General features: G+C 45.3%; 1 protein-coding gene across 1 annotated transcript; it reads left to right on the forward strand.

Moving 5' to 3' along the window:
• The first annotated feature begins 743 nt into the window (after window positions 1-743).
• On the forward strand, window positions 744-6,731 carry LOC123401449. Its single transcript, XM_045095266.1, has 11 exons — window positions 744-921; window positions 994-1,545; window positions 1,632-1,709; window positions 1,836-1,928; window positions 2,107-2,202; window positions 2,809-2,862; window positions 2,948-3,151; window positions 4,396-4,527; window positions 4,956-5,021; window positions 5,602-5,901; window positions 6,001-6,731. The coding sequence occupies exons 1-11, from the start codon at window positions 859-861 to the stop codon at window positions 6,475-6,477; spliced, it is 2,115 nt and encodes a 704-aa protein (XP_044951201.1). The 5' UTR covers window positions 744-858; the 3' UTR covers window positions 6,478-6,731.
• The last annotated feature ends 15,869 nt before the right edge of the window (window positions 6,732-22,600 follow it).

Raw genomic sequence — 22,600 nt, forward strand, 5'->3', positions numbered from 1 at the left:
CAGAGTTGCAATCCGAGTTCGCCGGATTTTTTTGCTACAAACGGTGTCAATCTTTTGCTACAACCTATGTCGATTTTTCCTACAACTGTCCACTAAAAAAGCTGCCTTCACATTCGTCACAGTTGCAACCCGAGTTCATCGGATTTTTTTGCTACAACCGGTGTTGATTTTTGCTACACTCGGTATTAATTTTTCCTGGTTGCAACCGGCATGACCCCTTTGTGTCGTCTTCTACCTCGCAACATGGATCCACCGCTCCGCACGGGCACACCTTCACTCCTTCCTCGTCGCCGGATGGCGATCAGGACGTGACCATCAGCGACGCAAAGGCTGAATGGATCGGGCTCGACCTAGGTTACGCCGGCCAGTCCACCACGGGACGCAGGCTGAAGAACGTCGTGCACCGGACGCCGCCCATGGCACCCGCAACAGCGAGGAGGACCTGACTGTGGCACGTGAGCATGACCGGCCTGCGCAGCTCGCGTGCGAACACCCCGACGAGCACGACCGCCTCGGGATCAATGCTGAGTTGCTCCACGAAACGGCCGTTCGGGACGACAAGCAGATCCAGCCTGCGCGGCTGGATCGGATGGCTGGGTGGCGACCGGCAGAAAACGATTGGGCCGGTGCATCGGCGCAGAGGACTGCCCTATTTTAAATCTTCGACCTCGGGTGAGTTTCACTTCACACTTTTTTTTACAGTTATCATTTCATTAAACATTTTTACATGTTTACAGAACGGCCCATTGGGCTCGGCCGCCCGTCTTGTGAACACACACTCTGCTCTCTCCTCCCATCCCTCTCCGAGATCCCTCCGGTGGGCGGTCGCCGGAGCTCCTCGCCGCCGCCGCCGCCAAGATGCGCAAGCGCGACCTCGGCATCCTCCTCCTCGCCGCCTTCGCGGTCTTCTTCTCGCTCCAGGTGACCCATCCCCCTCCTCCTCTCTGAATCGAATCGATTCGAAACCCTAGCTGACCCGTCGTCCTCCGGCAGCACGAGGGCGACTTCTCGTTCCGGGAGGCGTGGTACCACCTGTCGGACGAGGGGTACCCGATCAAGCACGACGCGGACCGCCTCCCGCCGCCGCTCGTCGCCGACCTCAACGGCGACGGCCGGCGGGAGGTCCTCCTCCCCACGCACGACGCCAAGATCCAGGTCCTCCAGCTGCCCGCCCACGCCAGGCTCGCCGCCGCCGACACCCTCGACGACTTCCACGAGGCGCGCGTCATGGCCGAGATCTCCCTGCTCCCGGCCAACGTCCGCGTCGCCGCCGGCCGCCGCCCCGTCGCCATGGCCGTCGGCACCGTCGACCGCTCCTACAAGCAGGCCGACGTCCGCAAGCAGGTGCTCGTCGTCGTCACCTCCGGCTGGGCCGTTATGTGCTTCGACCACAACCTAAAGAAGCTCTGGGAGGTCAGCCTCGGGGACGACTTCCCCCACGCCGCGCACCACCGCGAGGTCGCCGTCTCCGTCACCAACTACACCCTCAAGCACGGCGACGCCGGGCTCGTCATCGTCGGGGGGAGGATGGAGATGCAGCACCATGTATGCTATCGCCACCATTGTCTTCTGCCTGCATTCCCATTGGTTGGTTAAAATCACCAAACAATGTAACTTCCTTGGTTGATCAGTCCGCAGATCTCTTCGATGACTTCATGACCTCCCAACACACCAGCGAAGAGCACCGCAGAAGTGCCACCGAGAAACAGGTTATTTCCTCAAACTTATCTTTTAGAGCTTGTAAGAAATACAGAGTGAAGTTACTCCTTGATCACCACTTCATTTCATAGAAAGCTAAGCTGTTTTGGCCCTGCGCTCTTATGTACGCCCTGCAGGCTTCGGAGGCTGGCAACGTAGACGTGCGCCATTTTGCGCTTTATGCCTTTTCTGGTCGTACGGGCACATTAAGATGGAGCCGGAAGAATGAGGTATGCGTCATGTTTAAGAATTCATTTCATTTTCCGTAAATAAACTTAACATCAATGTTGTCATATGGTGTCAACTTAACTTCTGTTTGTGTGCTCTCTGTTCTGATTTAGCATGTGAATAAGCTGAACAAATGTCTGGCTCACATACTATTGTTATCATCTTCTTTCTACATGGCAGAACATCCAGGCACAACCATCAGATGCTTCTGCGATGATACCACAACATAATTACAAGCTTGATGTTCATTCCCTTAATAACCGTCATCCTGGTGAGGTGAGATTATGTCCACCACTCCTTGTAATGGAATAATCTATAGTGGCCAGATTCACATTTAACCAAGCCTTATGCCATGTCACCACTTGTTCCTCGTTAGCTTGATTTAATTGTCATGACCATCTTGTTGGATAGTTTGCAGCGTCTTGAACAGCGCCAATATTTATCTTATATTCAGCATATTGATTTGTTTGTACTCTACAAGAATATGACATCCATTTGTTCCACTTTAGCAACTATAAGTCAACATCGTGCTCTGGTGCTACCGATATTTTGCCAACCCAAAAATTGATTATGTTTTGACTTGGGAGGTGGCCTACATAGCAATCTTCATGCCGATTTATGAAAATTGGTAAAAGAAAAAGATAATTAAATTATGGTTCCACTTCACGATATGATTTGGATATGACCATGGAGATGATATGATATGTGTGTTTTATTTTATATAGTACTCCCTCCGTTCGGAATTACTTGTCGCACAAATTGATAAAAATGGATGTATCTAGAACTGAAATACATCTAGATACATCCATTCCTATGCCAAGTATTTCCGGACGGAGGGAGTAGTATGCTTACGGGAACCTAATGTGCTATATCATTTGGCAGTATGAATGCCGGCAATTCAGAGAATCAATTCTTGGCGTCATGCCTCACCATTGGGTAAGAATAGATATCTGTTATCTTGTATTTCAGTTTTAGTATTTTGGGTACTTTTAACTCAGATCTGAATTTTGTTCATTTTCAGGACAGGAGAGAGGATACTTCCCTACAACTTGCACATTTTAGGAAGCATAAAAGGAAAGAACTAAAGAAAACACAAGGAAAAAGCGTTGTTAATAACGTGCACAAGCCTATTGAACACAATCCACTCGGAAAGGATGATACTAATAGAATATCCAAAGCGATCGGGAAAGCTGCAGATCTGGCTGGCTCAGCTAAAGGCAAAAAGGTATATGATCTATATATGGCTGTGAAAATTCAAAATGCAGTTATCTTGAAGTCGGCAACAAGTGCAGTTATCTTGAAGTTCACATAGTGTGGGTGTGTGTTTGAGCGTAGGAGTGCAAATGGGTTCCCTTTAGGGTATTCTCTGACCATCTTTAGTTCAACTAAATGAACTAAATTTTCAGAAGTCACGTAACTTTTGCAATTTTAGTTCATTTGGTTGAACTAAAGAGGGTCAGAGGGTACTCGGAGGGTCACAAAGTTGCATCCCTACTCAAGTGACTATTCTGCTTCTAGATATCAATAGTATGTTGCAAATCGGTAACTGTATTGTAGATAACTATAAAACAAAACCTACTGCGTGTACTTCTCTTAGGGAGTGCCTGTAGAGCTTATTATTCATGCCTGTTTATGGTCAAATTAGCAATATATTCCAATGTGTTTTTATGTTTGGCATCCACCATTCCCTGGCTCAGTGGCACATGACTCTAAACTGATGACCTGATGCTAATATCTCTGTGATTAGTTTTGTTGGGATAAAGCCTAGTTAGTAGTTGATGTGCTTCATCTTCATGTGTTCTACATAGTATTATAGCCTTCGCCTCTAGGGTGTATCTAATGCTGTTGCCATCTAGTTTGTCCTGAGCATTTTTTGAATGACAAATCTTCTATCTGCATAATGCGGTCTGTTCTGGAATTTCTGGTTGCTAGTAGATATTTATGCACTTCTTACAGATATTATCTTATACTTTTCTCAAACAAAGTTAAAACAAAGCTTACTGTGTATACCTTTTTAGGGAGTCCCTATACAGGTTATTATTCATGTTTATTTTGTGACCAAATTTGTGATATACTTACAATGGGTATTTATGTTCCGTATCTGCCAATCCCTGGCTCAGTGGTGCAAGACTCTAAACTGATGGCTTGATGCTAATATCTCTGTGATTAGTTTTGTTTGGAACTTGGGATCAACACTATAGTTTGTAGTTTTTTTTTGCGGGCCCTATAGTTTGTAGTTAATGTACTTATCTTCATGTGTTCTCCATAGTATTGTAGCCTTTGCCTCCAGGATGTATCTAATGCTGTAACCATCTAGTTTTTCCAAATCATTTATTTTTTAATTGCACATCTTCTATCCGCGCTCAGGTTTTGTACTTTTCTCAAATAAAGTTACAGTGCTCAAGCATCAAAGTTCTAACATGTATTGCGCGCTTTGTTCTGATGTGTAACACCTTGCTTCTATTGCAGTCTCTGCACACACTTTATATCCCTACAATCACTAATTATACTCAAGTTTGGTGGGTTCCCAATGTTGTTGTTGCACATGAAAAGGAAGGGATAGAGGCTATTCATCTAGCTTCTGGACGTACGCTTTGCAAGGTACAAGATGCATCTCAGTGATTTATTGTTGTTTGCACTCTGCTAGTATTACACATTAGCCCATGTAGTTTTTCTATGAACCGATCATGTTTTCTAAAATGGGTCTATGTTTGATTTTTTATGCTCTGCATGTTTATTACTTAATTTTTAATAGGGATGTATTGGCTGATTGCCTATTTTTACATGGCAATAACTGTCGGTAAACTGCCTGGCCTCGAAAATGGAGATTAAACCATCTTTTTTTATGTCAATTGGATGTTTGATACATCAGGCTGTGGTTGTACTGTATCTATGTATACATTATGGGTTTCTTGAGCAACCCTGTTCTAAGGGAGTCATAATGCATGTGTACTTATAAAATTTATGGTTCTCTAACAAAATCTTATAGTTAATCATCTCTGATTTGTTTTCGTGATTACCATGTTCAGCTCCATTTGACAGAAGGAGGCCTTCATGCAGATATTAATGGAGATGGAGTTCTAGATCATGTTCAGGTGTGTTGAAATGTCAAAATTAGAGCTGCAATTCACTTTTTTCATCTGCACCACAATTTTCCGGTCCTGAGAATACTCTTCATGTCCGTAATTTCGAGCAGAACTACAGATTTTGTTTCTAGACTACTTGTGTGACAAGGTTTTATGATGTACAGTAGCTCCTCTTAGGCGTAGAAATTGAACTTTCTGCTGAAAGATGAACATAGATGATACTCAACGTTGCTTGTTCTCTCTGTTAAAAGTTATTTAATGTGGTTTTGCTATCAGTTTGTCCTGGTAAGTAAGTTCCCATTTCATGAAATTATGCACCGTCTTCTTTATTAGTATAATTTAATGTGTCTTGTCGTAGATGATCTGCCAAAATTTATGCAATGCTTGCACCACTGAATGATTTCCCTTTCCCTAGTTCATGTCTTTCACCTTATTAGTTCTTGTGTGCCTCCTGAGATGGCCAACTGCCATGCTCCAGTTCTAGTGAATCCATTCGTGCCAGATATAAGTACATAACTTCTTTGCCAGCCCCAATGTTTTTTTTTCCTTGTGTCGTCATTATAAGAAACTGTCTGTTCTTTCTTTGTAGGTTGTCGGTGGAAATGGTGCTGAGCAAACTGTTGTTAGCGGGTCCATGGAAGTACTGAAACCCTGTTGGGCAGTTGCCACATCCGGTGTACCGGTGCGGGAACAACTTTTTAATGTTTCAATCTGCCATTACAACCATCTCAACCTGTTCCATCATGGTGATTTTTCAAGAAGTTTTGGGAGGACATTTGATCCATCTGGCTTAGAGGTGGCAACCCCAGTTCTGCTCCAGAGAGATGATGGTCATAAACACAGAAGAGGAAGTCATGGCGATATCATCTTTCTAACAAGCAGGGGAGAGGTCAGTATATATTTTTAGCGATTTTAGATGCAGCAAGTCCAGGTCAGATGACACTCGCTTTTCCAGTAAATGCCCTGACATGTTTGTTTGTCATTGTAGGTGACCTCGTACACGCCAGGCCTACTTGGTCATGATGCGATGTGGAGATGGCAGCTATCGACAGGCGCAACATGGTCCAACCTTCCGTCTCCATCAGGGATGATGGAGAATGCCGTGGTTCCTACTCTCAAGACCTTCTCCTTGAGAGCCTACGACCCAAAGCAGGTGATCATTGCGGGTGGAGACCAGGAGGCCGTGGTGATTTCTCCTGATGGTAGCCTACTGACATCCATCGATCTCCCCGCGCCTCCGACTCACGCCCTGATCCTAGAGGATTTCTCCGGCGATGGTCTGACCGACATCATCCTGGTGACGTCCGGGGGAGTGTACGGGTTTGTGCAGACGAGGCAGCCCGGGGCCCTCTTCTTCAGCACGCTCGTCGGCTTCTTGATTGTCGTGATCGGGGTGATCTTTGTCTCTCTGCACCTCAACTCGTCGAACGGTGGTAAACCGAGGTCTTCGACCGGCTACAGATGACTGTGCTACTATCTCAGCCGGATTCTGCCGAGAGGATCTTGTGAGCCATCCCCAGCACAGCAGTGAGGAGCTGTTACAGTGTTTGAACTAGACTTTTTGTTACTATAGTTAGCTGGAGATGTTCAACTTTTGTAAACTTTGCACAGCTTTTGTATGTATTTTTAGTGGTGAAGTTTTGTTTGTTGTATGATACGACGAAGCTCCTACCATGACATGAGTATAGTTCTACTACTAAAGATCATCGATTCATATAATCCTCGTTATACAACTTATTACTAAAGTTTTGTTTAAGAAAAAGCAGTATCCATCTTCTGTCTTCAGATATGCAAGGAACTTATTATCTTCTGGTTTCAGATATGTAACAAACTCTTTTCACTCTATGATGTATTTTTTCCAATCCACACATGGATTTTTATTTATGTACCACAACTATTTTTCTTCAAAAGCCACACAGACTGAAAGACGGATAAAATGTTTTTTTTCTTCTGTATAGTCTTAATGCCACCGTTCTATTTATGTAGTATCTATCAAGAAGTTCTTTTCTCATGTAGTACTCACACCGTTCTACACTAGAAAAAATACATCCTACCATCTAGGAATAGTTACCTCACATGTATCATATATTATCATATGACAGTATATACACTTTAGCATTGTAAGTATGTTGATATATTATATATAAGATATTTTAAAGTGGGTTACATGAAAAAATTGCATGTTGTCTCATGGTTTAATTATATTTGTGAAATATGTATATATATGTACATAAAAAAGAGCATACTCAAAATACGAGACATACTATCAAAAAGTAGTATATATACTTCCTAAACAGTATTATATACTAAATACTACGCGTACATATTTTTTGATTTTGATATATACAACATACAAAACTCAAGTGGTGGTAATTACCACCGGGTGATAGAAACATTTGTGTATATATATATATGTATATTGAACATGTGGGGTAACTACCCCTGGATGGTAGGATGTATTTTTCATATATATATATATATATATATATATATATATATATATATATTAATTTATCATTTTAATTATGTTCATATACTATATACAAGATTTTTCAAAGTGAGTTACATGAAAAAATTACAAGTTGACCCACAATTTTTATTATATTTGTGAAATATGTATATATTTGTATTTAAAAAAGAGCATACACAAAATATGATACATACTATCAAAAAAATAGTATATATATACTACCTAAACATGATTATATACTACATACTACGCATACATACTCTCCAATTTGATACATACTACATACAACATACAAAACATAAGTGGTGGTAACTACCACCGGTGGCAGATAAAATTTGTCATTGTATATATATATATATATATACCGTCTATTCTGACATTGGGTGCGGAATAACTATTCTGACATCACTTCCGAACTGCATGATTAACGCGAATGCATTGCATCCCTATCTGTTCCTATGACCATGAGATCATGCAATTCCCGGACACCGGAGGAATAGCTTGTGTGTATCAAACGTCACAACGTAACTGGGTAACTATAAAGATGTTCTACAGGTATCTCCGAAGGTGTGTGTTGGGTTGGCATGAATCAAGACTGGGATTTGTCACTCCGTATCACGGAAAGGTATCTCAGGACCCACTCGGTAATACGACATCGCAACAAGCCTTGCAAGCAATGTAACTAAGAGTTAGCCACGAGATTTTGTATCACGGAACAAGTAAAGAGACTTGCCAGTAACGAGATTGAACTAGATATAGAGGTACTGACTATCGAATCTCGGGCAACTAACATACCGATGGACAAAGGGAACAACGTACGGGATTAACTGAATCCTTGACATAGAGGTTGAACCGATAAAGACCTTCATAGAATATGTAGGAGCAAATATGGACATCCAGGTCCCGCTATTGGTTATTGACCGGAGAGTGTCTCAGGTAATGTCTACATAGTTCTCGAACCCGCAGGTTCTGCACACTTAAGGTTCGGTGACATTTCAGTATAGTTGAATTATTGATGTTGGTAACCGAATGTTGTTCGGAGTCCCGGATGAGATCCCGGACGTCATGAGGGTTTCCGGAATGGTCCGGAGACGAAGATTGATATATAGAAAGTATCCATTTGGCTTTCAGAAGGATTTCGGGCATTACCGGTAAAGTATGGGGAGTGACAAATGGGTTCCGGAGTTTCACTGAGAGGGGCCACCCACCCGGGAGGGAACGAAACAGGCCCATGGGTGGCGCACCAGCCCCTAGTGGGCTGGTGGCCAGCCCAAGAAGGCCTATTCGGCCGAAGTAGGAGAAGAAAAGGAGAGGTGGGGCAAACCGAATTGGGGAAGGGGACTCCTCCTCTAAACCGTATTGGAGGAGGACTCCTCCTCCTCCTTGGCGCGCTGGACAACCCTAGGGATTTTTCCCTAGGGCGCCACCCCTCCCTCCTACCTATATATAGTGGAGGTGAGAGAGGCTTTTGGCACTTCAAGCCACGCTACAGCCCTCTCTCCCTCCACCACCTCGTGGCACCCCGTAGCTAGTTCAGTACGGTACGGCGAAGCCCTGCCGGAGTAGCTCCACCATCATCACTGTCACGCCGTCGTGCTACCGGAGAATTCGGCTTCCTCTCTTTCTCTCTTCCTGGATTAAGAAGGTGGAGATTGTCATCGAGCTGCACGTGTGCTGAACGCGAAGGTGTCGTCCGTTCGGTGCTAGATCGGGAAGGAGTTCGTGGGACGGATTGCGATTTGGATCGCGAAGACGTTCGATACACCAACTATGTTTATTAACGCTTCCCGCTTAGCGATCTACAAGGGTATGTGGATCCGATCTCCCCTCTCGTAGATGATCATCACCATGGATAGGTCTTGCGTCTGCAGAGGAAAAAATTGTTTGCCATGCAACGTTTCCCAACAAACCCTTCCCACAACCACTTAGACCCAGACCAGGTCAGCAGTTATGCCAGTTTCGGAAGCAAGACCGTCTTCATCAGCTCAGGCATCTGCACCTTCAGCTCCAGCTCCAGCTCAAGCACCTCCAGTATCAACACCTCCAGCTCTAGGACATTCAGCAGAAGCCTTTGCAGACGCTCTCCTATCCACTCCATCATCGACTACCGGAGGAGATAGAGCCCAGAGAGACGATTAGCTCTATACTTTTGAACTTTTTGGTAACTTGTTGCCAAAGGGGGAGAAATGTATAGATCATAGGCTTTGAGATAGAGAGAGCCTTTTGACTTTATTTGCTCTCATTTTGATTTTTCAAAACTTTTGTCTTACCCGTGTTTGATCATATGCTTTGCTTGGTTGATGGTACTACATTATTATCTTTGAGCTATATATATGATGATCACTTATCTTTTTGGTGTGATGTGCATTAATATTCATTCATATCATGTATGCGCACCACCAAGATGTATGTGACATGGAAGAAGTAACCCATGATCCTAATTGATTATACATTTGCATTCAAATGCAAATTATAAATAATGCACAAATTTAGGGGGAGCTTTGCTTTTCACATACTTCTCAAAGCGTCGATGCTAATCATTGATTATATCTTCTGTCGAAGCTTTGATCTATATGTTGTCATCAATTACCAAAAAGGGGGAGATTGAAAGCACAATTGCTCCCTTAGGTGGTTTTGATAATTGATTACAACATATGCATCATTGGACTAATGTTCTTATCCAATTATATTTCAGAAAAGTTCAAAAGATGCATTGGCTAAAGGCTTATGTGGAGATGCCCCTTGATAAAGGAAAGGAATAAGATTGGCTCAAGCTTTAAGCTACAAGGCTCTTCATTTTATATTTGTGAGAGATCACTCTTGAGTCCATAGGAAAGCAATACTATTAAAAGGGAGTGAGATATTAAAATGAATTGGTTGCTCAAGTGCTCAGAGATAGCCACCAAAAATACTCAGCCATTCTCCCACATAACACTTCTCTCCCAAGCCAAATATCCAAAATCGGTGCCACCAAGTTTTCAGATTCGTCCCTACCAATTTTCATCCAGACAGAAACCTAGCCGAACCTACCATTTCGGTACAACCGATTTTGCATCGGTGCTACCGAGTTTAGGTGACCAACTCTCTGTTGCCTCGGTACACAAAATTGGAATTTCCGAGTTTGAGTATCGGTGTCACCGATTTGGGTCATCTGACCGTTAGCTACCTTTTCAGTTCCAACGAGTTGTGTATATTGGTTCCATCGAGATTCAAAAGTTGCTATCTTTGAGCAAGTCGGTACCACCAAGTTTATAACTTTGGTATCACCGAGTTGGTCACTTTAGGTGTAACGGTTGGATTTTGGGGGCTGCCCATATATACCCCTCCACCTACCTCTCATTCGCACAGGAAGCACTCAGAACACACACTTCATTGCCAGATGCATTTTTCTCAGAGAGAGCCACCTACTCATGTGTTGAGATCAAGATATTCTAATCCAACCATTTGAAACTTGATCTCTAGACTCCCCAAGTTGCTTTCCACCAAATCAATCTCTCCTACCCATGCCAAATATGTGAGAGAGTGATTGAGTGTTGAGGTGACTATCTTTAGAAGCACAAGAGCAAGGAGTTCATCGTTCTACCACATCTATTACCTTTTGTAGGGTGGTTCCTCCTAGATTGGTTAGGTGTCGTTTGGGATCCTCCTACTTTGTGTTGTGGAGTTGAATCAAGATGTTTGTAAGGGCAAGGAGATCGCCTACTTTGTGAAGATCTACCGTGAGTGAGGCTAGTCCTTCGTGGACGGAAGCCGTGGTGGAATAGGAAAGTCCGCTTCTTCATGGACCCCTTGTGGGTGGAGCCCTCCTTGGACTCTCGCAGTCGTTACCCTCACTGGGTTGAAGTCTCCACTAACATGGACGTATGATAGCACCACCTATCGAAACCATGCCAAAAATCGCCGCGTCAACCTCTTGCGTTTGATGTTCCTACCTTACCCCTTTACTTTACACTTGCATGTTTTACATTTCGCTTCTATACTCTTAGATGTGCATTTGTAGGGTGTACTTGACTTGTCATAATTGCTAAAACTGGCCCACAACTAAAATTGGGAAAAGGCTAAGTTTTTATCTTGTCAAGTAGTCTAATCACCCCTTCTCTAGACATACTTTCGACCCTACACCCGGAGGCCCGGTCGGCGATGTTCCATAGGAACGCCCTCTTGAGCTTGTCGAGAGCGGCGAACACCGCGAGGGAGGGGGGCATATGGCGACCATTGCGTAGGTGGGAATAGAGTTCAGGACCGTGTGGATGAGCACCAACCTCCTCGCGGGGGACAAGAGGCGCACCCCCACCCCGCGAGGTAGCGGTCCACCTTAGCGATCAAGGGAGCAAATTCCTCGAGCCTGAGTTTGTCGCAGGAGAGCGGCAACCCCAGATAAAACTGAAGAAATGAGCCGACGCTGCGTTGGAATGACTACACGACCGCAGCCAACACCACTGGCTCAACGTGCAAGGGCACGAGTCGCCCTTGGAGAAGTTGATCACGAGCCTCGTAGCCGCGACAAAAAGATCGAGAATCCTTCACAACCGGGTCGCCGCCGTCGGGTCGGCACACAAGATGATAAGCATGTCGTCCACGTACTGCAGCACCACCGACGGCGCCCCACCCACCAAGGCATGCTGAAGAACCTCATCACTCCGTATCAGGCGTTGGAGCACGTCCGGGACCAGGAGGAAAAGGTAGTGTTGGGGAACGTCGCATGGGAAACAAAAATTTTCCTACGCGCACGAAGACCTATCATGGTGATGTCCATCTACGAGAGGGGATGTGTGATCTACGTACCCTTGTAGACCGTACAGCAGAAGCGTTAGTGAACGCGGTTGATGTAGTGGAACGTCCTCACGTCCCTCGATCCGCCCCGCGAACTATCCCGCGATCAGTCCCACGATCTAGTGCCGAACGGACGGCACCTCCGCGTTCAGCACACGTACAGCTCGACGATGATCTTGGCCTTCTTGATCCAGCAAGAGAGACGGAGAGGTAGAAGAGTTCTCCGGCAGCGTGACGGCGCTCCGGAGGTTGGTGATGATCTCGTCTCAGCAGGGCTCCGCCCGAGCTCTGCAGAAACGCGATCTAGAGGTAAAACCGTGGAGATATGTGGTCGGGCTGCCGTGGCAAAGTTGTCTCAAATCAGCCCTAAAACCCCACTATATATAGGAGGAGGAGGGGGGAGCCTTGCCTTGGGGTCCAAGGACTCCCAACGGGGTCGGCCGAACCAAGGGGGAAGGTCTCCCCCTCCCAAACCGAGTCCTACTTGGTTTGGAAGGTGGAGTCCTTCTTCCCTTTCCCACCTCCTTCTTTTTTTTTCTCCTTGATTTTTCTTCCAATGCGCACAGGGCTCTTTTGGGCTGTCCCACCAGCCCACTAAGGGCTGGTGCGGCACCCCCAATGCCTATGGGCTTCCCCGGGGTGGGTTGCCCCCCCGGTGAACTCCCGGAACCCATTCGTCATTCCCGGTACATTCCTGGTAACTCCGAAAACCTTCCGGTAATCAAATGAGGTCATCCTATATATCAATCTTCGTTTCCGGACAACTCCGGAAACCTTCGTGACGTCCGTGATCTCATCCGGGACTCAGAACAACATTCGGTAACCAACCATATAACTCAAATACGCATAAAACAACGTCGAACCTTAAGTGTGCAGACCCTGCGGGTTCGAGAACTATGTAGACATGACCCGAGAGACTCCTCGGTCAATATCCAATAGCGGGACCTGGATGCCCATATTGGATCCTACATATTCTACGAAGATCTCATCGTTTGAACCTCAGTGCCAAGGATTCATATAATCCCGTATGTCATTCCCTTTGTCCTTCGGTATGTTACTTGCCCGAGATTCGATCGTCAGTATCCGCATACCTATTTCAATCTCGTTTACCGGCAAGTCTCTTTACTTGTTCCGTAATACAAGATCCCACAACTTACACTAAGTCACATTGCTTGCAAGGCTTGTGTGTGATGTTGTATTACCGAGTGGGCCCCAAGATACCTCTCCGTCACACGGAGTGACAAATCCTAGTCTCGATCCATACTAACTCAACGAACACCTTCGGAGATACCTGTAGAGCCTCTTTATAGTCACCCAGTTACGTTGCGACGTTTGATACACACAAAGCATTCCTCCGGTGTCCGTGAGTTATATGATCTCATGGTCATAGGAACAAATACTTGACACGCAGAAAACAGTAGCAACAAAATGACACGATCAACATGCTACGTCTATTTGTTTGGGTCTAGTCCATCACATGATTCTCCTAATGATGTGATCCCGTTATCAAGTGACAACACTTGCCTATGGCCAGGAAACCTTGACCATCTTTGATCAACGAGCTAGTCAACTAGAGGCTTACTAGGGACAATGTTTTGTCTATGTATCCACACAAGTATTGTGTTTCCAATCAATACAATTATAGCACGTATAATAAACGATTATCATGAACTAAGAAACATAATAATAACTAATTTATTATTGCCTCTAGGGCATATTTCCAACAGGTAGGGCGAGACCAAACCCATCGTCTATGTCACAAATGTTTGTTATGCTGTGAGAGTCAATGGTGAGCTCATTGTCCCGGTGGTTCCCTCCTAAGGTATCTGCCAAGGGGATCCGATTAGTCCCTACTTGTTTCTCTTGTGCACTGAGGGTCTATCTAGTCTGCTATTCCAAAAGGAGAGTTGTGGCGAGCTACATGGGATCAAAAATGGCTGTCATGGTCCACCTATCTCACACCTCCTATTCGCGGACGATAGCATTTTCTTTGCTAAGAGTGATCAACAAAGTGTGGACTCTTTGGATTCGGCTCTGAGTCTTTACCGTGAGGGCTCGGGCCAATCTATCAACAAGGAAAACTCATCAATCTTCTTTGGAAAACACTGCCCGATTGATGTTAAGAACAGAGTTAAAACTCGATTGGGAGTGCAGAATGAGGCCTTCAAGGACTCCTATCTCGGTATGCCTACGGAGGTGGGCAACTCTCCCACTAGCACTTTCAAGTTTTTGACAGATAGAGCATGGCGGAATATTTTTGGTTGGTCAGACATGCCATTATCGAGAGCTGGGAATGAGACGTTGTTGAAGTCGATTACACAACCTATTCCAACCTTTATTTCCAGCTACTTTCGCCTCCCTGTTGCAACCTGTGAAAAATTTCGTCAGATTATTGCTCACGAGTGGTGGGGTTGGGAAGATGGCAAGAAGAAAATGCGTTGGAGGTCCTGGGCTTGGTTGTCTACTACAAAATCGCTCGGTGGTATGGGCTTTAGAGATATGGCGTTTTTCAGCTCGCAAGTTCTTTTCAGCTCGCAACGGCAGCGGCCAAGGCCAAGGCCAGAATTCAAACTGGCCGGAGGAAGAGAATCTATGGAAGGCATTATGGCGGGTCAAGGCCCCAAATAAAATGAAGATTGTCTTATGGCACCTTGCACATGACTGCCTTCCTTTTTAGGAGCAGTTCCGTCATCGCCAGGTGCCCACGAGGACTGATTGTTTCTTCTGCGGCAGGATGGAGATGGTGGAACATGCACTGCTGTTTTCCCCCGCGCGCGTGCGGTGTGGGACTTGATCAAGAAGGTTTCTTATATCAAGCTCTGCAGATCATCCTTCTCTTCCCCAGGCAATGGCTCTTCGATTTCCTACCCCACTGCTCTGACCGGGAGGCTACGATCTTGAGGTGTCCATATGGCACATCTGGGAAGCTCGAAACGCGACAAGGAATGAGCCGGCACCCCTCCTCTAAGGCAAACAGCTGCAAGAAGCCGGGATTACATTGAGCTGATTATGCAGCACTTACACAAGCATGTGTCTCCTTCCAGGCGTGAGATCTGCTCATCGAACCAAAAGTGGTCTCCACCGCCGTAGAGTACGGTTGTTATCTTCTCAGATGCTGCTATATCGGCGGATCAAAACAAATGTGCCTACTCAATGTTTTAGCGAATGTTTTAGCTAGATCAAGTCTGTCTATTTCTAGTCTTTGTTTCTTTCATTCTGCTCCGGACTTTATCCAGGATACCCTCACTAGTGGAAAACGGGCCTTTGGCCTGGACCCTTTAGTCCCGGTCTGCCTCTGGGCCGGGCCTTTAGGCCCGGCCACGTCGCCCCAATTCTTAATGCCTCCCTCGAGGCTTTAGTCCCGGCCCGTAAGGAGCCTTTAGTCCCGGTTCGTGTCCCAAACCGGGACTAAAGGGCTACGCGGTGGGCAGCCCGCATGTGCGCCACCTTTAGTCCCGGTTTGTGTCTCAAACCGGGACTAAAGCCCTCTGCCTATATATAGCACAGCCCCCTCTCCCCTCTTCCTTGCATTTTTCTTGGATGGAGCATTGTGGGTGGGTGCTTGCTCTCCACTTTTTTTGATGCACTAGAGGTGTTTGTTGAAATGTGTGTTAGAGCGATGCCGCTTCAGTTCACCGAACACAACTACGATATAAGATGCCTGAGCCACGCTTACACCTCTTCCTCTTTATTTCTACTTATTCTAAAAGGTTAGCAACTATATTTCCTCGTTTAGACCGTGCGGTACTAATTTTTAGGATCGTGATTGTATTTGATATACTGTCGTATAACACAGATGAGCCATCCATGGATGTACGGTGATCGACGCACAGCCGCTTACAGAGAAGGGGTGCATTCTTTTCGAGATGCAGCCGATGCGAACAAGCATGGTGGTGGCTATATGTTTTGTCCATGTGTTGAATGTCGGAATGAGAAGGATTACACTTCCTCAAGAGTCATTCAGAGCCACCTGCTTCGGTCCGGTTTTATGTCGGGCTATAATGTTTGGACCAAGCACGGAGAAAGAGGGGTTATGATGGAAGACGACGATGAAGAAGAAGAGAACGATGATGACAACTACCGATCTATGTTCCCTGAGTATGCTGATACCGCAATGGAAGACAATGAAGAAGAAGATCAGGATGAAGAACGGGAACCAGATGAGCCCGCTGATGATCTTGGTCGGGTCATCTGATGCACGGCGAGGTTGCGACACAGAAAAGGAGAGGTTGTAGTTCGACCAGATGTTACAGGACCACAACAAATTGTTGTACCCAACTTGTGAAGATGGCCAGAAGAAGCTGGGTAGCACACTGGAATTGCTGAAGTGGAAGGCAGAGACCGGTGTGACTGACTCGTCATTCGAAAAGTTGCTGGTACTGATGAAGAAGATGCTTCCAAGAAAGAACGAATTGCCCGCCAGCACGTAGGAAGCAAAGAAGCTTGTCTGCCCTCTAGGATTAGACGTGCAGAAGATACATGCATGCCCTAATGACTGCATCCTCTACCGCGGTGAGAAGTACGAGAATATGGTTAAATGCCCGGTATGCACTGCATTGCGGTATAAGATCAGAAAAGATGACCCTGGTGATATTGAGGGCGAGCCACCCAGGAAGAGGGTTCTTGCCAAGGTGATGTGGTATGCTCCTATAATACCACGGTTCAAACGTCTGTTCAGAAATAAAGATCATGCGAAGTTGTTGCGATGGCACATGGAAGATCGTATGAAAGACAATAAGTTGAGGCACACCGCTGATGGTCGGCAGTGGAGAAAAATCGAGAGAGAGTTCCCGAGATTTGCAGCTGACGCAAGGAACTTATGGTTAGGTCTGAGTATAGATGGCATGAATCCTTTTGGGGAGCAGAGTTGCAGTCACAACACCTGGCCCGTTACTCTATGTATCTACAACCTTCCTCCTTGGTTGTGCATGAAGCGGAAGTTCATTATGATGTGAGTGCTTATCCAAGGTCCAAAGCAACCCGGCAACGATATTGATGTGTACCTAAGGCCATTAGTTGATGAACTTTTACAAATGTGGGCCGAACCAGGTGTACGTTTGTGGGACGAGCACAAACAAGAGGAATTTGATCTTCGAGCGTTGCTTTGCGTAACCATCAATGATTGGCCTGCTCTTATTAACATTTCAGGACATTCAAACAAGGGATACAATGCATGCACACACTGTTTGGATCAGACAGAAAGTATATATCTGGACAAATGTAGGAAGAATGTGTATCCGTACAATCGTCGTTTTCTTCCGCCCAAGCATCCCTTAAATAAAAAAGGCAAGCATTTCAATGGCAAGGCAGAACCCCGGGGGAAGCCTGTCATCCGTACTAGTGCTGAAGTATTTGATATGGTCAAAGATTTAAAAGTAATCTTTGGAAAGGGTCCTGGCAGCCAACCTGTTCCTAACGGCCCTGATAAGCGCGTACCCATGTGGAAGAAGAAATCTATATTTTGGGAGCTACCCTACTGGGAAGTCCATGAGGTCTGCTCGGCAATCGACGTGATGCACCTGACGAAGAATCTCTGCGTGAATATTCTAGGCTTCCTGGGCTTGTATGGGAAGTCAAAAGATACACCGGAAGCACGGGAGGACCAGGAACGTCATAAAGGAAGAGATGGCATGTATCCAGGGCAGTTTCAAGGGTGTGCCAGCTACGCTCTTACTAAGAAAGAGAAGGAAATCTTCTTTGAAGTCCTTTTCAATATCAAGGTCCCGACTGGCTTCTCATCGAATATAAAGGGAATCGTAAATATGAAAGACAAAAAATTCCAAAACCTAAAGTCTCATGATTGCCACGTGCTTATGACGCAATTGCTTCCGGTTGCATTGAGGGGAATTCTACCGGAAAATTTTCGCCTGGCAATTGTGAAGGTATGTGCATTCCTCAATGCAATTTCTCAGAAGGTAATCGATCGAGAAAGTCTATCAGGGTTACAGATTGATGTGGTCCAATGTCTGGTCAGCTTTGAGTTGTTGTTCCCGCCATCCTTCTTCAATATAATGACACACCTCCTAGTTCACCTAGTCGAAGAGATTAGAATTCTCGGTCCTGTGTTTCTACACAATATGTTCCCCTTCGAGAGGTTCATGGGAGTCTTAAAGAAATATGTTCGTAACCGTGCTAGGCCAGAAGGAAGCATCTCCAAGGGCTATGGAACATAGGAGGTCATTGAGTTTTGTGTGGACTTTCTTCCTGACCTTAAGCCGATTGGTGTTCCTGAATCTCGGTATGAGGGTAGGCTGACAGGAAAAGTCACAATAGGAAGGAAAGCAAAAGTATGTATGGACGGACATTCTTTCTCTCAAGCACACTACACAGTTCTACACAATTCCACCGTGGTGGCTCCGTATATCGTGAGACACAAGAATATTCTACGCTCCGAAAACCCGGGGAAGGCTGACTCTTGGATTAAAGGGGAACACGAGAAGACTTTCGACAGTTGGTTGCAGACACATCTCATGAATGAAGACACCGTTGGAGATGAGCTGTACTGTTTGGCCAGGCCACCATCTTCGACTATATGTACTTTCCAAGGGTATGAGATAAATGGGAATACATTTTACACAGTTGCCCAAGATAAAAAAGCACCAACCAAAATAGTGGTGTCCGCTTTGATGCAACAGACGAGAATGGGCACTGTTTGGAAACATATTACGGGTACATAGAGGAGATATGGGAACTTGACTATGGACCTACTTTTAAGATCCCTTTGTTTCAGTGCAAATGGGTGAAGCTGACAGGAGGCAGGGTAGTTGTAGACCAAAAGTATGACATGACAACAGTGGATCTCAACAATCTTGCGTACATGGATGAACCATTTGTCCTAGCCAATGATGTCGCTCAGGTTTTCTATGTGAAGGACATGTCTACAAAAACGAGAAAAAGAAATCAGCAAAAGAAGATATCGTCCGATGAGCCAAAACACCACATAGTTCTTTCAGGGAAAAGAAACATCGTGGGAGTAGATGACAAGACAGACATGTCAGAAGATTATAATAAGTTTCATGAAATTGCGCCCTTCAAAGTGAAAATTGACCCAAGCATCCTACTGAATGATGAAGATTCTCCATGGCTACGACCTAGAAGAAAACAGAAATAATAGATAGGAATATTGGTGCAATAATGTAATAATGTATTAAACCTTTTATGTAATGCATGTATGGAATGTACTAAATTTCAAACACTTTTCATTTTCACAGTATCCATGTAAGAGATGAGTTCTCGTTCGAAACCCTGATACTTCGAGAGAGATTGTCCGTTTTGTACACGAAGTGCATCCAGTTTTTGTCATAGCCCTCTCAACTTTTTAACACATGCTATGTGGGTGAAATGATGATAGCATGCCAACTTTCATCATTTTCAGAGTTCATTTGTAGTGCTTTTCAATTTCAGGATCAACTAGCTCAAAAAAAAAGTAAATGCACGAAATATACCAAATGAAGTCAGAAATTGTTGAAATTTTGTGATGTGCCTTTGAATGGTGCATTTTGAACACACAAAAAGTATGGAGTTCAAATAAGTTCAAAAAAATGAAATCCCTTTGTAAGAGTTGAGTTCTCGTTCGAAACCCTGATACTTCGAGAGAGATTGTCCGTTTTGTACACGAAGTGCATCCAGTTTTTGTCGTAGCCCTCTCAACTTTTTAAGACATGCTATGTGGGTGAAATGATGATAGCATGCCAACTTTCAACATTTTCAGAGTTCATTTGTAGTGCTTTTCAATTTCAAGGTCAACTAGCTCAAAAAACCATTGCAGAACATACGACCAAATTAATACAAGTTCATCATCACATTAAAGCCAAAGAACAGTAGTGATCAAATGTTATTATTGCAAAAAATAAATACATAAAGTTCTCTCATAAAACAACATACAACTATGTAAAACATTTAAATGCAACAACAAATGCGATCAAAATCGCAACTAAGGTAACAATTGACCCAACAGCATAATGATACCAAGCCTCTTTATCAATGGCATATTTTCTAATATTCCTAATCTTCAAGCGCATTTCATCCATCTTCAAGCGCATTGCATCCATCTTCAACCGCATCGCATCGATCTTCATCTTGCGATCATCGATGACATCGGCGACATGCAACTCCAGTTCCATATTCTTATCCTCAATTATTTTCAATTTTTTCTTCAAGTATTTGTTTTCTTTTTCAACCAAATTTAACTTCTCGACAAGAATTTTTATGTGGGTTGGAATTTCCAGTTCACATACCTCCTAGATTAAAAAAATATATGTCACGTTGGTCGTCATAATTGTCATGAACACTAAATAAAACAAATAGTTATAAAAGATAATATATACCACATCCGAATCATAGACAGGACGAGGGCCGACGGAGGCGGATACCAAAACCATCGCACTATATAATAACAAAAAATAATGAAAGTGAGTAATTTATACAAGTATGTATCTAAATCATACAAGTAACATTTTTTTCTTTTAAAAAGAAGATAAGAACAAGAGGCTCACAACGGTGGTGCTCGCGACGAGATCGGCACGGGGCGATCGGCAATGGTGAGGACGGGCACGGGACGACACCCTACGCATGTGCAGACTCTAAGAAGTTAATTTGAGCATTTGAAATGAGCTACACTAGCAGTGACAAATAAAAGGATGAAGTAGCTAACCTTTTAAAACACTTGTGCAGTTGGTGCACGGCCAAACCTAGACAAATATTAAGGAAAATGGAGCTTGGAGGTCGAGCTTGGAGAGGAGAAAGCTTAAGTAGAGTGGCTCGGGCATTTCATCGAACACGTCATGTGCATGAACTAGAGTGGCAAGAGCATGGCATGGTCACACTTCAACAACCAAAAAACAGGGGATATGGTGGGCAGGGGCAAGGGTTTATATAGGCAACACTTTAGTCCCGGTTCTTTCCAAGCCCCGGGACTAAAGGCCCCTGCTTCCCGCCTTCTGGTCTGCCGAAAAAGGACCTTTAGTCCCGGGTCGTGGCTCCACCCGGGACTAAAGGGGTGTCTTTAGTCCCGGTTCGAGCCACGCCGCGGGACTAAAGGCCCCTGTGTTGGAGAACGTCGCATGGGAAACAAAAAATTTCCTACGCGCACGAAGACCTATCATGGTGATGTCCATCTACGAGAGGGGATGAGTGATCTACGTACCCTTGTAGATCGTACAGCAGAAGCATTAGTGAACGCGGTTGATGTAGTGGAACGTCCTCACGTCCCTCGATCCGCCCCGCGAACAATCCCGCGATCAGTCCCACGATCTAGTACCGAACGGACGGCACCTCCGCGTTCAGCACACGTACAGCTCGACGATGATCTCGGCCTTCTTGATCCAGCAAGAGAGACGGAGAGGTAGAAGAGTTCTCCGGCAGCGTGACGGTGCTACGGAGGTTGGTGATGACCTTGTCTCAGCAGGGCTCCGCCCGAGCTCCGCAGAAACGCGATCTAGAGGAAAAACCGTGGAGGTATGTGGTCGGGCTGCCGTGGAAAAGTCGTCTCAAATCAGCCCTAAAACCTCCGTATATATAGGTGGGAGGGAGGGGACCTTGCCTTGGGGCTCAAGGAGCCCCAAGGGGGTCGGCCGAGTCCAAGGGGGAAGGCTCCCCCCAAACCGAGTTGGACTTGGTTTGGTGGGTGGGAGTCCTTCCTTCCCTTCCCACCTCCTGTTTTTTTTCTCTTTGATTTTCTTCCCTAGGCGCATAGGACCCTTTTGGGCTGTCCCACCAGCCCACTAAGGGCTGGTGTGCCACCCTCAAGGCCTATGGGCTTCCCCGGGGTGGGTTGCCCCCCCCCCCCCGGTGAACTCCCGGAACCCATTCGTCATTCCCGGTACATTCCCGGTAACTCCGAAAACCTTCCGGTAATCAAATGAGGTCATCCTATATATCAATCTTCGTTTCCGGACCATTCTGGAAATCCTCGTGACATCCGTGATCTCATCCGGGACTCCGAACAACATTCGGTAACCAACCATATAACTCAAATACGCATAAAACAACGTCGAACCTTAAGTGTGCAGACCCTGCGGGTTCGAGAACTATGTAGACATGACCCGAGAGACTCCTCGGTCAATATCCAATAGAGGGACCTGGATGCCCATATTGGATCCTACATATTCTACGAAGATCTTATCGTTTGAACCTCAGTGCCAAGGATTCATATAATCCCGTATGTCATTCCCTTTGTCCTTCGGTATGTTACTTGCCCGAGATTCGATCGTCAGTATCCGCATACCTATTTCAATCTCGTTTACCGGCAAGTCTCTTTATTCGTTCCGTAATACAAGATCCCGCAACTTACACTAAGTTACATTGCTTGCAAGGCTTGTGTGTGATGTTGTATTACCGAGTGGGC

The sequence above is a fragment of the Hordeum vulgare genome, chromosome 6H (assembly GCF_904849725.1).
Source record: "Hordeum vulgare subsp. vulgare chromosome 6H, MorexV3_pseudomolecules_assembly, whole genome shotgun sequence".
Classification (NCBI taxonomy): Eukaryota; Viridiplantae; Streptophyta; class Magnoliopsida; order Poales; family Poaceae; genus Hordeum; species Hordeum vulgare.